Source organism: Eschrichtius robustus, chromosome 10 (genome assembly GCF_028021215.1).
Source record: "Eschrichtius robustus isolate mEscRob2 chromosome 10, mEscRob2.pri, whole genome shotgun sequence".
Classification (NCBI taxonomy): Eukaryota; Metazoa; Chordata; class Mammalia; order Artiodactyla; family Eschrichtiidae; genus Eschrichtius; species Eschrichtius robustus.
In genome coordinates this window covers 50,330,056-50,346,219 of record NC_090833.1, presented here as the reverse complement: position 1 = coordinate 50,346,219, position 16,164 = coordinate 50,330,056, and the positions used below count along the sequence as shown (strand labels likewise).

General features: G+C 41.2%; 1 protein-coding gene and 2 pseudogenes across 8 annotated transcripts in view; 2 read left to right on the top strand and 1 right to left on the bottom strand.

Annotated features, from left to right (window-relative positions):
* Positions 1-16,164, top strand: part of TJP2 (tight junction protein 2) — a 123,920-nt gene that overhangs the window by 75,538 nt on the left and 32,218 nt on the right. For all 8 annotated transcript variants that reach the window (XM_068551820.1, XM_068551818.1, XM_068551822.1 and 5 more), the window contains 4 exons: positions 5,433-5,486; positions 8,244-8,368; positions 9,533-9,635; positions 15,135-15,717. In XM_068551820.1, the coding sequence (XP_068407921.1) occupies positions 5,442-5,486; positions 8,244-8,368; positions 9,533-9,635; positions 15,135-15,717 (856 nt within the window). In that variant the 5' untranslated portion in view covers positions 5,433-5,441. The remainder of the gene's footprint in view (positions 1-5,432; positions 5,487-8,243; positions 8,369-9,532; positions 9,636-15,134; positions 15,718-16,164) is intronic.
* LOC137770437 (UDP-N-acetylglucosamine transporter-like) lies at positions 10,211-11,939 on the top strand (annotated as a pseudogene).
* On the bottom strand, positions 13,628-14,553 carry LOC137769821 (hypoxanthine-guanine phosphoribosyltransferase-like; annotated as a pseudogene).

Sequence of the window (16,164 nt, the reverse complement as noted above, 5' to 3'; positions counted from 1 at the left end):
CATTTTTGGGCTGGGGTACTGTGTGCTGTTTTTCTTAATATATGGGAGTATATAGCTATATTCAAAGAGGAGTTGGCAACTGTATTTATTTTACCACAACTTACAGAGTAATTTACTTTGTTGAAATTTGTCAGCTTCAAGGTATGGTAAAGAGCAGAGAAGAAACTTGGAAAACATACATGCTAGTAAGGTCACTTCCGGGTGATAGTGGATTGGTTGTACAAAAGCCACTTTGAAAACCGAAGGTGCCAAGAAGTTAGGAGGTGTTCTCTGGAAATGGAAAGAGATGATCAGTTCTGATCAGCTGGGTTTCTGCTTACTATTTCCCTTTAAGAAAATATTCTTTTTTTGTTGTTTTAAATTTATTTATTTATGTATTTTTTTAAGTCACAATTTTTTTTAAAAATAAATTTATTTATTTATTTTTGGCTGTGTTGGGTCCTCGCGGCTGCGTGTGGTCCTTCTCTAGTTGTGGAGAGCGGGGGCCACTCCCCGTTGCAGTGCGCGGGCTTCTCTTCTCATTGCGGCGGCCTCTCTTGCGGCGCAGCACGGGCTCCAGGCGTGTGGGCCTCAGCAGCCGTGGCACCCGGGCCCAGCTGCTCCGCGGCACGCGGGATCCTCCCCGACCAGGGCCTGAACCCGCGACCTCTGCATTGGCAGGTGGACTCCCAACCACTGCGCCACCAGGGAAGCCCTATCTATGTTTTTATTTTTGGCTGCGTTGGGTCTTCATTGCTGTGTGCGGGCTTTCTCTAGTTGTGGTGAGCGGGGGCCACTCTTTGTTGCAGTGCGCGGGCGTCTCATTGTGGTGGCTTCTCTTGTTGCGGAGCACGGGTTCTAGGCGCGCGGGCTCAGTAGTTGTGGCTCTTGGGCTCTAGAGTGCAGGCTCAGTAGTTGTGGCGCACGGGCTTAGTTGCTCCATAGCACGTGGGATCTTCACCGACCAGGGATTGAATCCATGTCACCTGCATTGGCAGGCGGATTCTAAACCACTGCGCTACCAGGGAAGTCCCTCTTTTTTCAAAAAAAAAAAAAAAAAAAAGAAAACTTTATTAAAATCATCGAAAAGTTGTGTTATACTGGCACAAATTGGAAAATGCTGTTATAGACATAGACCACAAAATTCCAGAGAGGAATGGCTATAAACTATTCGTCTCTGGACACCAGACCACAGGCACCTGAGTTTCCAGCTAACCATCTCAGGTGTGCTATGAAAGAAGCGGAGGGCCACTGAATGTAATAGAAATCTCCTTTAAGAAAACTTGTAAGTAGTAGCAATCAGTGCCTTCATCATACTGATTGGGTGATGAATGAATAGTGTATCCATCTGTTAGTTTATTGAAAAGAAAACCTTTTTGAGTGCCTACTCTGTGTGCCAAACACTGTTCTAGGAGATATGGGACAAATGTGAGGGAGTGAGATATAAAAAGCTCACCTGAAAATCCACTTTCTTTTTTTTTTTTTTTTTTTTTTAATTGAAAAACAGTGGTCATGGTGAACAAACTTCAATAATTGGGGAGATTTACATAATTTAGACAATGACCCTTTTTGAATGTTTACATATTTCATTGTGTTGATGTGCCTTCATTTAACCTAAACATCACCTCTTTTTGGATGCTGATGATCCCGCCATCCCCCCACCATAGCACCCAGTCCCATGCGTGCTAGTAGCACAGATCCTAGTTCTCGCCTTTTCCAGGTACCATTTTTAAAATTCTTTTTAACCCTAGCGGTGATTTGAATTCTATTTTTAAATCTCTGAGAGTTCTTGGACCCAGATGGTATTAACCAGGGAAATGTCCCTAAAGTGAGTACATAGAGGGAGGAGGGAACTAAAAGACTATAAATTCCTCTCAATTTGAGTAATCAGTTATAGCTACTCAAGAGTGGCTGGCTCATCTTTCTTCTCTACGTACAAACAAAATTGCCTTTTCCTAATCCTGTTCTATCAAAGGATAAATTATCTGCTCCAATATATCAGTTGTTAGAATTGCCTTTTGTGCTAAACGTCTTTCCCCCCCCCCCAAGCCTAAGAGTTTGTTAACTGGGTAAAACAGGAGCACATTATCTGGACATGTTTTGATTCTTTTCTTTGTCATTAGTAGCAGTGCAGGAATGGCAAAGTTGATTTTTAAAAAATTTTAATGTAAAGGAATTTAGATAGTTTTTCTTAAATTATTTGTATGTAATAAGTACAGCAAGGCTTTTTATTCATATAATTAGATTCCTTTCCTTGGTGTCCTTATGTTTTAGATATTCTCTATTAAAAAAAAACATGTAACTGGATCTACTTGTTTTTAATCCATCTTGACTATCTGTCTTTATATTTATTGTGATTACTCTTCTATATTCTTCTATATTCATTTCTGCAGTCACAGTTTGTTTTGTATTTGCCCTGCTTTTTCTAAATTTCCCTTTTTGTCTCTTCTGCCTTCTTTTGGATTGACTTTTGTTTTGCTTTGTTTTCATTTTATTTTCCTCTCTGCTATCTTGGAAATTATATACGCCAGAAAATTTAACATGTGGATTTTACTCAGTGAAATTCAAAATTAATCTACAGTTTAACTCTACTCTTGAATAAAGTATTTAGAATAATTAAATCATGTTGAAGTCTTCTGGATTTACATGCTATGTTGCCCAGTGTTCTACTTCTGTCTTATTTAACTCTCACAAATCATACGTTATTATATTGATTAGTTGCATACAGCCAATATATGTCCAGGCTTACATTCCTTCTTGCGTCTTAGGTCTTCCTTCTGGGATTATTCCTTTCTTAAACTTATCCTTTGGAAGGTCTTTTATTGCTTGTAATAACCTTTCCCAATTTTTGTTTTTAAAAAAAATGTCTTTCTGCCCCCTAAATGAACGGATACTGTTTTAAAGATACTGTTCTACCGAGTTCAGCCTTTCATTATTGCTGTTTCAAAGTCGGCTGTTATTCTATTTGCTCTTTTGTAACCTCTTCTACCTATATGCTCTCATCTCTGTATCTTTTTCTACAGTAAGATTACCATGAATTTCAAAGTGTTTTTCTTTCTTTTTGAATTTACTCTGCTTGTGATGTGTAAGGCTTCTTGAACCTGAAAAATCATCAAGTCCTGAAGAGCTGTTGTGACCTTGAGTACTGCATCTCTCCCACACTCTCTTATCATCTCCTTCAGGAAATCTTAGACACATTGTAAGACTTTCTCACTCTTAATTTCTTTCATGTGTCCCACTTTTTTTTAATGCTTTGTGCTGTATTCTGGGTAATTTCTTCACATCTTTCTTCTAATTCATTATTGCCTTCAACCATGTGTTGTATGTGGTTTAATCCATTTTTTTAATTTAATACATTATTGACTGGGGGATTTTTGCAGAAACTAACGCCTGTGGCCATAATATGTCTCCCGTCAAAAATGTGTTAATTTTATTATCATATTTTTTTATTTCTAAAATTTTTTCTTTGGTCATTTTTTTAAAAAATAATTTTATTTATTTATTTATTTATTTATTTATGGCTGTGTTGGGTCTTCATTGCTGCACGCAGACTTTCTCTAGTTGCAGCGAGTAGGGGCTACCCTTCGTTGCGGTGTGCGGGCTTCTCATTGTGGTGGCTTCTCTTGTTGTGGAGCATGGGCTCTAGGCGCGTGGGCTTCAGTAGTTGTGGCACACGGGCTTAGTTGCTCTGTGGCATGTGGGATCTTCCCATACCAGGGCTGCAACCCGTGTCCCCTGCATTGGCAGGTGGATTCTTAACTACTGCACCACCAGGGAAGTCCGGCTTGGTTGTTTTTGATGTTCTCTTGTACTTTGATTATACTTTTAATTTCCCCTTTTAACTTCTTATAATAAGCAAACATATGAAACATTACACATCCTTTTTTCGGTCTATGGTTATATTTCCATGAAACATTATACATCCTTGTTTTGGTCTGTGGTTATATTTCCAATATTTATAGTCTTTGATTCTGCAGTTTTTTGTTTCTTTTAACTCTCACTTGCTTTGTGTGTGTGTTTAAATTGTGAACTCATGTTCCTCAAATGCTTATCTGAGGGATTCTCTGAAGCCTGTGTTTTAGTGTGTTTCTGGGGGAGAATTTCATTCTCCTCCATGTACCTGGGTGGTGCTACCAATGCAGAACCACTTTGAGTGTGAGGGTTTTGGAGGGGGGGGAGGGTGTGGTCACATCTGTAATATGAATTTCAGTCTCAAACCTGAATGAGTACAGGTCTATTGATACAGGAATTCTCCATGGAGATATTTTTAGTTATTTCCACTCTACCCAGAGCCAAGAATGAGGTAGGCGACTGTCCCTGCTGTCTCCATTGCCTGGTAGTGTTTTTGCCCCTAATACATTCACTCTGATCTGATCTCCACCCTGTTTGGCTCCTACAGTTTCTCTCTTTTCCTGGCCTCCTGTTGAAATGCCTGCCTCAGCGCTGCCTTATTTCTCTGGCTTTTTGAGCTTTCTTGGCATTTCTTGCCTTTAAGGATTTCCCCTCAAAGGCAGCCTGCATTTAATGGATTATTATTATTATTATTGAATGATATCCACTGTTTTCAGGTTTGTCTAGACATCTATTTTAGAATATTGTCAGAAACTGAAGCCCAGTGGTCTTTTATGCTGGCATCATCATCTTTCACACCCGCAATACTGGTGGAGAAAAGGCCAAGGGGTCCCACAGATTACACAAATTGGCAGTCTCTGTGATAAGGCCAAGGACTCCTTTAGACATAAAAATCCATAAAACTTGAGTTCCCTGGTGGTGCAGTGGTTAGGACTCAGCACTTTCACTGGCATGGCCCCGGGTTCAATCCCTGGTCAGGGAACTAAGATCCCGCAAGCTGCACAGCGTGAGCCTCCCCCCGCCCCTCCCCCCACACACAAAAATGCATGAAGCTTGCCTAGGAGGTCACCTTTGACCTGAGGAAGGGGGATTTTTTTTTTTTTTTTAAAGAATGAAAATATATCTGTTTGCAACTCTAGATAAGGGCTTTTATCATGACAGTGTTTTGGAGTGGTGATAATAAAAAAGCTTAACACTTAATATTCCATTCGTTCTTTTTTTTTTTTCTTTTTGGCCGTGCCGCACGGCATGTGGGATCTTAGTTCCCTGAGGAGGGATCGAACCCACGGCCCCTGCATTGGATGCACAGAGTCTTAACCACTGGACTGCCAGAGAAGTCCCTAATATTTCATTCTTTTTAGGGTACATCTCTCCCTATGTATTTCACTAATTTTCTAGTATTGTTAAGTTTGCCATTTCATTCAAGGAGAGTATATTTGAAAATATAATAGGTAGTATAATGTTCCTAAAAAATATCCACTCTTTGGTGTGTAGAATGTGTGAGCTGGCCTTTCTATGGAGACATTTTGAATTATAGCTTTATTTCTAACATTGAAATGTTTGTGTTTTTAATCAAATTGGTTTTGATTGTTCTAAAACAGGCCCCAGGCATGGAGGAGTTGATATGGGAACAGTATACTGTGACCCTACAGAAGGTGAGTACTACACATGTCATATCTGCTACAGTCTGTTCTTCAGTTTACAGATCATGGATCTTTTTTTTTTTTTAATTGAAGTATAGTTGATTTACAGTGTTTCAGGTATACAGCAAAGCGATTCATTAAAGACATACACACACACACACACACACACACACGCAAACACTTTTTCAGATTCCTTTCCATTATAGGTTACTACAAGATATTGAATACAGTTCCCTGTGCTGTTCAGTAGGACCTTTATCTGTTTTATATACAGTTGTGTGTATCTGTTAATCCCAAATTCCTAATTTATCCCTCCCTCCCCTTTCCCCTTTGGTAACCATAAGTTTATTTTCTATGTCTGTGTGTCTGTTTCAAGTTTGTAAATAAGTGCATTTGTATCATTTTTAGATTCCACATATAAGTGGTATCGTATGATATTTGTCTTTCTCTGTCTGACTTACTTCATTTAGTGTGATAATCTCCAGGTCCATCCATGTAGCTGCAAATGGCATTATTTCATTCTTTTTTATGGCTGAGTAATATTCCATTGTGTATGTATACCACAACAGATCATGGATCTTATTTATTTTTATGCAAACACAGTTATTGCATTAACAAGGATTTGCATGTTGTTATTTTTTTGGCTAAGGTCTGTATAATATAGAAAATTATGGAGGTTAATTAATGTATTCACCTGTCTCCAGATAGAATAGTTTATGAAAAAAGAGAGGAAAGGAAGGGAGGAATGGAAATAATCTGTTCTGTTTAAGGACGTTGAGGTAGCTTCTACAACTTTTGTAATTTTAATTATAGCATTTATAACTTATTCCCTCAGTGAGTTTTAAGTCCAAACTAAAAAAAAAAGATTTTTTAATTAAAAAAAAAAAAAGTTTTTTGGCTGCGCCACATGCGTGAGGGGTCTTAGTTCCCTGACCAGGGAATGAACCCGTGCCCCTGCAGTGGAAGCTCGGAGTCCTCACCACTGGACCGCCGGGGAGTTCCCCAAACTAAATTTTAAAACGTTAGTTTAACACTCAGGAGACATGGGTTGTAGTCTTTGTCCCACTCCTGATTATATTAATAGGTGCTGAATTAATCAGATTTTAAACAACAGCTCCCTCCCCACAGTGGGGTTGAAAGTAGAAGTAAGATCACATGTAAGTGTATTTTACTTAATTTTTAAAGGTATTTCACAGGTATTGCCCCTCTTGATTAAATTAGGTAATACAAAGAGCTTCTAGTACTTGGAGTCCAGCACATAATCACTGCTTAATAAATGTTAGCTCTGTTCCTTTTTATTCTGACAGCAGAGTTTGAGGTGGGCATGATAGGTGCTAGCCCCGCTCAAAACAAGCGCAGCCACCAAGCGTTTGTAAGTGACTTGCGTGCGGCCCGAGCTAGACATGCACTCATGATCCCAAAGGCTTATTCCATCAAACTGCCTTGGTCAGCATCTAGCTTTTCCTGGGCCCTGCATGGCTCTTTCTCCACTCTGAGTCTCTCCAGTCTCTGTCACCTCTTAGATGGATTGTAAGTTCCTCAAAGGGAGAGTTTTCCTTTGACCGTCACAACCATGAACTTCAACCCTTGACTTCAGTGCAAATTTGGTTCTTGAATAAATGTGTATTAAATCTATCCAGGTAGAGAAACACAGATTGGTGCTCAAGTGCTGAAACTTCTGGAGCAGTAATCATGGTTTCTTCAGTTGAGAGGCTTCCCCCTTTAGGTCTTATTTTTCACCTCTTGTCATCTTCTGACTCTTCTCTCTGCCCTTCCACCACATACCATTTGAGTTTGGACCCTGAACTGGCAAAGGTGAGAAACATTTTTGGCCTGGTATAGAGGATGGAGCTCTCTCTGTGTAAAACCAGGTACCAGGGGATAGCGCTGCCAAATTCAAAGCCGTGTGATTAAAGAACAACAAGCCAGCCTGTCTGTGTTGCTAACTGTTTGTTATCGATTGCCACAGTGGGCCCCACGTGGGAACTTATCTTGAGGTGAGGGTTCTTTCATTCTCTGAGAAGATTTTTGCGTAATGAAACCCGTATTTAGTGTGATAGTCACGTACATGCCCCTGTGATCTGGATGAAATCCGGGAGCTTAGCTTTTTAAACACCAAAATGAACTGGGATTCTGTATTATTTGGGTTCACTGTTATACATTTCTCTATTAATCTTGAATCTAATTAATCTGTATTTCCGTCTTATATGCATGTAGAAAAGAATTTAATGCTTTGCTCTCTCATGAGATCTCAAAACTAAGTTCGTCTTTGGATTTTATCTTTAAAATCCATTTCCTTCTTTTTGACCCTATATGAAGGTGAAACCACTTGCTCCCCTAACTTGGAAGTTAAAGGTATTCTTTAAAAATATGGTTTTAGCATAGATTCAGTTGTGACCAGCCCATCTGGCTCAGGCCTGGATATGAGAACAGGTGTGATTGGTGAATCCAATAACACATCCTTATTTGGACAGAAGATGTAATTTCCCATCCCCTGCCAGCTTCTACTGATAACTACAGTCTGTGCTATCAATCTTGTCCAGCTTTCACAAGGCTGTTTCTTTTAGATAAGGAATTTCCCTTTATAAACCTGTCAGCTAACCATGATGACGCTGTATTCTGTTTCTCACTTGTTTCTCTAAGCCTTCTGTTCCTGAGCTGTCTCTGGTTATTGGTTTGACCTTTATTTTATCGACTGCTTGTAATAAATCCTGAAAACCACTTATAGAAGGATTTTATTTTAATTTTTCTCTTAACCCCAATGAACAGGATTCCAAGAGAGGATTTGGAATTGCAGTGTCCGGAGGCAGAGACAACCCACACTTTGAAAATGGGGAGACATCGATCGTCATTTCTGACGTGCTCCCGGGTGGGCCCGCCGATGGGCTGCTTCAGTGAGTGTCCTAACTCCCTGCCCCCAACCCCTGCCAGCCCACTGGTTGGCCCTAGACAGGGGCCTCTGAGTGGTGTGCACTTTTAAAATTCAAAAAGAAAAGGAACGTTTATATATGTATATTGAAAAGTCTTCAGGCAGTAATGGAGACCATAACACACCATGTTTTAACAATCCCCAAACCTTTGGGAACATCCAGACTTTGAATAGAGGAAAGCAATAATTTCCACAGGAAGATGGTTATAACTATGTATCGTAACTATCATTCCTGGGTTTAGGAATCATTTATGAACATGGAGTGTAAAATTGGCATGCTCTTTTTTTCCCCTAATGCCTACCCACACTGTCTATATTTATTTTCATTTTTATTCATTAAGAATGAGGCTAATCTGCTTAATGATTATCTAATTTGTAAGAGGGATGTAGAAATTGGGAAAATTACCAAATGGAAACCCAAGTTTTCCAACTGCCAGGCTTCTGGTCTGAAGAGAAAATGCCATTGGAAAAGATGCATGTCTGAGTCCCCTTAAGATAATTTCTCAGGGCAGAATCTAAAGTTAATTACACGGCTGCCTTGGCCACATGGCTCCAAAATTTAGCTTCTCTTGGCATTTCATCTCAATGGTCCTCTCCAAGTGAGTATTCTTTCATACAGAGAGCATGGTAGAATTTTTACATGATTTTTTTGGATGAGACAAAGTAAGAGTTAGGGTTCTGTGACCTCAATATTTCTTTAAGAATCTGAGGCAAGCTCTTGATTTCATCCCCTCTAAAACATTAAGTGAATATCAGCCTCCTGTGGGGAGAGCTGTAGACTTGCTGAAGCGCACCGTGTACCATGGGTACGGAGGCCCTGACACACAAGTTCCATTTGTGCTCCAACCTCGCTGCCATCCAGTGCCTCCTGGAGGGACCCCGTGGGTTTGGGTCCTTCTCCCCAGGTGGTTTCCAGGAGACACTGTCCAAAGTGGGCTGAGTGGCTCCTGGGTTCCTTCCTCAGAAGAGCTCAGACCAAGTTGATGGATTAAGCCTCAGGAGTCATTAGACACTGAGCCCTTTAATAAGCATTTTGGGTCAATCTGCCACTTTTATTTGTTCCTAAATAAATGATTCAGAGGGACAAGATGGGAGTTTTTCACATTCTGTTTTTCTGTTTTATTTGCAGAGAAAATGACAGGGTGGTCATGGTTAACGGCACCCCCATGGAAGACGTGCTCCATTCATTTGCTGTTCAGCAGCTGAGGAAAAGTGGGAAGATCGCTGCCATTGTACGTTCTGGGTTTGTTTTCAGCTCACCTCGGTAGGACTTTGTTTTTATGCCCAGAAGAAAATTACTACTTGCTCTTCAGCCCTATCTAGGGACCACTATTTCCATATCCTCAGTACTTTGGGAGGGTGATGTTAAGGGTGATGTAAAGATGTATGTGAGTGATCCCTCCCTGCCTTCTCTTCATCCTACTCGTAACTTAAGACCAGTGCTTCTCTTGTCTGAGTGAATTTGCCTTGAGCCAGGTTAAACAATTATTCCCTAAGAGAATTAACTAGATTGAGAACAATGGTAAAACAACATTAATTTAGAGACTAAATTATGAGCTCAGAAACTCATTTGTAAAGGCCTTCACAGGATCTGTTCTATCTTCATAAACTCCTGTTTCTTAGGAGATACTGGCAATCTGTACCATTCACTCATTTATTAGCTCACTCAGTCATTCAGCAAACATGGTTGAAAATCAAGTTGGCCCTGAAGCAGGTCTGAGATGCAAGGAGTGTTCACTCCAGTGGGGCAGGTGGACACACTAAGCGAGAATTGGAACACAGTGTGTTAGGGGCAGTGCTGGGGGAGATGCATCAGGTGTGTGGTATTTGACTTTTTTTTCAACTTTATATTATGAAAATTTTCAAACAAAAAAGAAAAGTTCAAAGATTAGTATAATCAACACATATATCTTCTACAATGTTAATATTCTGCCATATTCACTTGATTTTTCTCTATGTATATATATAAAGACATACATATTTTTAGTGAACCGTTTGAGGGGAAGTTGCAGACATGACAGTTTAATCCTTCTTACTTCTCAAGTCTCCTAAATAAGGACATTCGTCTACATAATTATACTACCATTATCCTATTTAAGAGAAGTAGCTACAGGCTGTACGGCAGGGCTAATGGCGGTCTCTGGGAGGGCTCACGCCAGTGAGTACGTCCCAGAACTGCAGCTGCCAGTGTCCTTGTCCCCATGGTGGGCCTCAGCTGCCCGCCGCCTCTGCAGGAGACCCTCCAACACTAGCAGGCAAATGAAGATAAGACATTGTCAGCCAACCTAAAACACCTTTCCCTGGGAATTTTGGTCTTTCAGACTACCAGTTTGGTTCGAACAATGTGTTATTCTGGGACTTTAAAAGAGGAGGGGCCTCATTATCTATCATCTACAGCTGTGGCTGTTGCTGAACTTTTGAAGACAATGGCCTGCATTTTATTAGTCTACAAAGACAGCAAATGTAGTCTAAGAGCACTGAATTGAATACTACATGGTGAAATTCTTAACAAACCTATGGAAGCGCTTAAACTTGCTATTCCATCAGGGATATATACTCTTCAGAATAATTTACTCCATGTGGCACTGTCAAATCTAGATGCAGCTACTTATCAGGTCACATATCAGTTGAAAATTCTTACGACTGCATTATTTTCTGTGTCGATGCTTAGTAAAAAAATCAGGTGTGTACCAGTGGCTCTCCCTAGTAATTTTGATGACAGGAGTTGCTTTTGTACAGTGGCCCTCGGATTCTCAAGCGCTTCTTTTTTTTTTTTAATTTTTTATAAATTTATTTATTTATTTATTTTTGGCTGCGTCAGGTCTTCATTGCTGCACGCGGGCTTTCTCTGGTTGCGGCGAGCGGGGGCTTCTCTTTGTTGTGGCGTGCGGACTGCTTATCTCGGTGGCTCCTCTTGTTGTGGAGCACGGGCTCTAGGCACACGGGCTTCGGTAGTTGTGGCTCGCAGGCTCAGTAGTTGTGGCTCAGAGGCTTAGTTGCTCCGTGGCATGTGGGATCTTCCTGGACCAGGGCTCGAACCCGCATCCCCTGCATTGGCAGGTGGATTCTTAACCACTGAGCTGCCATCGAAGCCCCACAAGTGCTTAATTCTAAGGAACTTTCACCTGGCTCACAATTCGTAGGCCTCATGGCAGTTCGCACAGCATGTTTTTCAAGTGGCTTTGCTCGGTTTTACTTTGAGAAAATCTTAAAAGAAACCAAACAATCAGTGTGGATAAGAAACATTCAACTTGGTTTCTTTGGGAGTGTATTTGGATTAATGGGTGTATATGTTTATGATGGAGAACTGGAATCAAAGAATGGATTTTTTCAGGGGTATAACCGGCTGACCTGGATAGTTGTTGTTCTTCAGGCACTGGGAGGCCTTGTAATAGCTGCTGTTATTAAGTGCGCGGATAACATTTTAAAAGGATTTACAACCTCTTTGTGCATAATATTATCAACACTGATATCTTATTTTTGACTACAAGATTTCGTACCAACCAGTGTCTTTTCCCTTGGAGCCATCCTTGTAATAAGAGCTACTTTCCTATATGGTTATCCCAAACATGCAGGAAATCCCACTAAAGCATAGTGGTAATACTATCTTTATCTGGTTTTTCACATTGGTGCACTGGGGATCTCGACATTAATCCTGAACAGAGGACTTCTACAGAGTCTAAGAAAAAATCATCATGCTGAATCTGATTATAATGTTCAAATGGTTTGAAAATATAGAAGTTTCAGGATAAAATATATGTATCTGTAACAAAATGCCCATTGCATCTAGAAATCAAAATTTGAAAGTATTTCCAGGGATTAGAATAATTATCAGAGGAAACTTGAAATCTGAGTTTAAAAAGATTTTATGTTTTTGATTGCTGCAGAAATAACCTATGCAGTCTTTGCATGAGCACACAACAAATGTCAGACATCAATTTTGCAAATTAGATATATTTAATCTTATTAAATGTTTTTTATCTTACTCTTTCTGTACAGATATATCAAATAACATGGATATTCAAAGTTTGAAAATTATAATTACCTATAATTTTGCACATATAAAGCTGTGAAGAAATAGAAGTATGACTTGAAAAACATTTTCATGTATCTCAGATTTTTATAGTTATACTGAAGATTACTAAACAGAGGATTGCTATATGTTGCAAATGTTCAAATGCATAAAAATTGATAAAGTAACACTCTGGGTCTGATTTGTCAGAAAAAAATTCATATTTAAATTTAATGTAAAGAAATAAACACATCTATTTCTCCGTCTACATTTTAAGATCTTTTAGTGCTTCAAAACTGCTGGAAGCAATCCAGTTCTTCCTGTGCTAGATAGTAGCCAGTGACTTTTACACTAATGGAGTTTTGTCCTTAATCTCTTAATTGTATTTCTTTTCTGTAAATCAGATAAATCCTTGTTATTACTTTAAAATAAAAAAAAGTAATAATAACTCTACAATATCATTTAATATACAGTCCATACCCTAAGATGACTTTGGTAGATTATTTTTCTTCCCCATCCAGGATCCAATCAAAGTTCACTCATCATATTTGGTTCTAATCACTTTAGTCCATTTTAATCTTTTATTTTTTTAAAGAGACAGACTTTATTTTAAGGATTTTTACATTGAAGACTTCAAAAAGTGGTAGGTTTGTAGAACTTATTGACCTATATTTAAAAGGAACTGTTGGCAAAGATTCACCAGAAATAATCTGAACAAGCGGGAAAATACAGTTAATGCTACTGAAATCTACTAAAGTAATTCCAGGACATATGGTTTATCCAACATAACAATACCTCTAAATGCTGTCGCTGATATGAAACTGACTGCTTCTTTTCTAAACACACAGTGGTATAATTAACAATATTCAATCACTTCTGTTCTTTTCTGAATATATAAAAATTAAAATATCAATTAAAAAACTAATATATTCTTGTCTTTAAATGTTTCTTACAGATACAATTTCAATATTTTCATTCAATAGTGGTGTGGTTTAAGAGATTTTTCATTCACAAGTCAAACAACAATCCACCCAAAGGGAACTGATAGTCTGTAGGCTCATAGTGCAAATAAAGAGTTCAGGAATGCAGCAACTGACCTTTCTAAAATACAAAACAGATAAAATTCTTAGAAGATACATGCAATAAGCTCTACTAAGCAGCTGGCCGCAGAACTAGAACATTTGATAATTTTCCTGGTGATTTCAGTGGGACTCCAGATGTTTCCAGACTCAACTTGAACTCTCATCTTAGGCTTTGTACTTTGCTTTTCCAGTTTCGCTAATGACACAAACATGATTCAAATCCCTGAAGTATTCATTGTAGTCAAGGGCATATCCTACAACAAACTTGTCTGGAATTTCAAATCCAACAAAGTCTGGTCTATATCCAACACTTCAAGGGGTCCTTTTCACCAGCAAGCTTGAAGCCTTGACCATCTTTGGATTATGCTAAGGAAAGCAAGGTTTGCCTTGTTTTGCCAGTGTCAATTATATCTTCAACAATCAAGACATTCTTTCCAGTTAAAGTTGAGAGATCATCTCCACCAATTACTTTCTTTTTAACATTTTTATTAGAGTAAAATTGCTTTACAATGGTGTGTTAGTTTCTGCTGTATAACAAAGTGAATCAGCTATACGTATACATATATCCCCGTATCTCCTCCCTCTTGCGTCTCCCTCCCTTCCACCCTCCCTACCCCACCCCTCTAGGTGGTCACAAAGCAGCGAGCTGATCTCCCTGTACTTTGCGGCTGCTTCCCACTAGCTACCGGTTTTACATTTTCCACCAATTACTTTTACGTCACCTGTTGACTGGTCATTACAGTAGCTCTTCAGTCTGATAAAATCTACAGTCATAGGTGTAGATCTATCACTATTTCTGTTCAGTGCTTTGATGTAATCCAGCAGGTCAGCAAAGAATTTATAGCCCCCCTTGAGCACACAGAGGGCCACGATGTGATGGCCTCCCATCTCCTTCATCACATCTCGAGCCAGCCGTTCGGTCCTGTCCATAATTAGTCCATGAAGAATAAACACCTTTTCCAAATCCTCAGCATAATGATTAGGTTTACAGAATAAATCTAGGTCATAACTTGGTGCATCATCACTCATCACGACTCTGGGGCTGCGGGTCGCCATAGCGGAGCTGACTGGTGCGCGGGCCGAGGGCAGTTTGGGGAGGAAAAGCCGGGGGCGGGGCCGAACAGAAGGCGGAGGCGCAGGCGCGGGAGGCTGCGCGGCGCGGGAAAGCAGAGTGGTCCGCCCGAGCGCTCGAGCGCTCTTCGCTGCCGCGGCTCAGAGCCCAGGCGCAGGTCCATTTTAATCTTAAAGGATCCCTCTTTTACCTCCTCTCTCCCCTTACCTGCCCCCCCCCCTTTTGAATGACATTGACTTTTGGATGAACCTACGCAGTTGTATACAGAATGGCTCACTTTATGGATTTTCATTTTTGTAACTTAATGATTTAAAGCCCTTTGGTGCTTGTCACACTTTGAGTAGAAGCAGATTTTGGAGGCACTGTGCTGAGAGTGTTATACTCATTGTCTTATTTTATCCTTGACCCCCTGAGGGGTCCTCGTTTTCCAGATGAGGACCCTGAGGCTTAGCGACTGGGTGGGGACACAAGAGTTTTACTGGAAGGAGAACCCGGGCTCTTAACCACTGCATTCTCTATGTTTGGTTGTGATTGTCTTGCGTCCCCACTGTTTGTTTTGTGACAGGTGGTCAAGAGGCCCCGGAAGGTCCAGCTGGCCCCGCCGCAGGGCAGCCCTCCCGTCCACGGGCATGACCGGGCTTTCGAGCTGCTGGACGAGTTTGATGGCAGAAGCGCGCGCAGCGGGTACAGCGAGAGGAGCCGGCCCAGCAGCCGCGGAGGGCGCAGCCGCAGCTGGGAGGACAGCCCGGAGAGGGGTCGTCCCCACGACCGGGCGCACAGCCGGGAGCGGGACCGGAGCCGCGGCCGGAGCCTGGAGCGGGGCCTGGACCACGACGACAGCTATTACGTGCGAGCCCGAGAGCGCAGCCGTGGCCGCAGCCTCGAGCGGGGCCTGGACCACGACGACGATGACTACCGACGAGCCCGGCAGAGCAGCCGCGGCCGGAGCATTGACCCGACCTACGATCGCGCCTACAGCCCGGAGGGGGAGTATGGTCGCAGGGCCCAGCCCGATGCCCGGTACGGGGCGTCCCGGAGCCACAGCCGCGAGCACCTCCACTCCCGCAGCCCCAGCCCGGAGCCACAGGGGCGGCTGGACTCGGACAGGCCCATCGGGGTCCTTCTGATGAAAAGCAAAGCCAATGAAGGTAGTCATGCTTGATGAAGAAAAAGCACTCTAATAGCTAACTCTTACGTGGTACCTGCTATGTGCCAAGCACTGACCTAATAAATGCTTTGCACAGATTATCTCATTTTGTCCTCACCACCACCCCCTGTGGGAGTTAGTCATATCTTCATTTTATAGACAAGGAAACTAGAGGCACAGAAAAGTTCATTGACTTGCACAAAGTTGTATCATCAGTGGCTGAGCCAGGTGGTGGAAATCTGGCTTTAAACTGATAGGCCAGTGGTTCTCAGAGCAGCATAAATATCACCTGGGCACTTATTAGAAATGTAGATTCTCAGGCTCCTGACCAGCCCCCACTGAATCAGAAGCACTGGGGTGGCCCCTGGAGTCTCTGTGTTAACAAGCTCTCTTGGTGAACCCAGTGCAGCTTAAACTGACGAAACCACAGTAGGGGACAATACTCCAG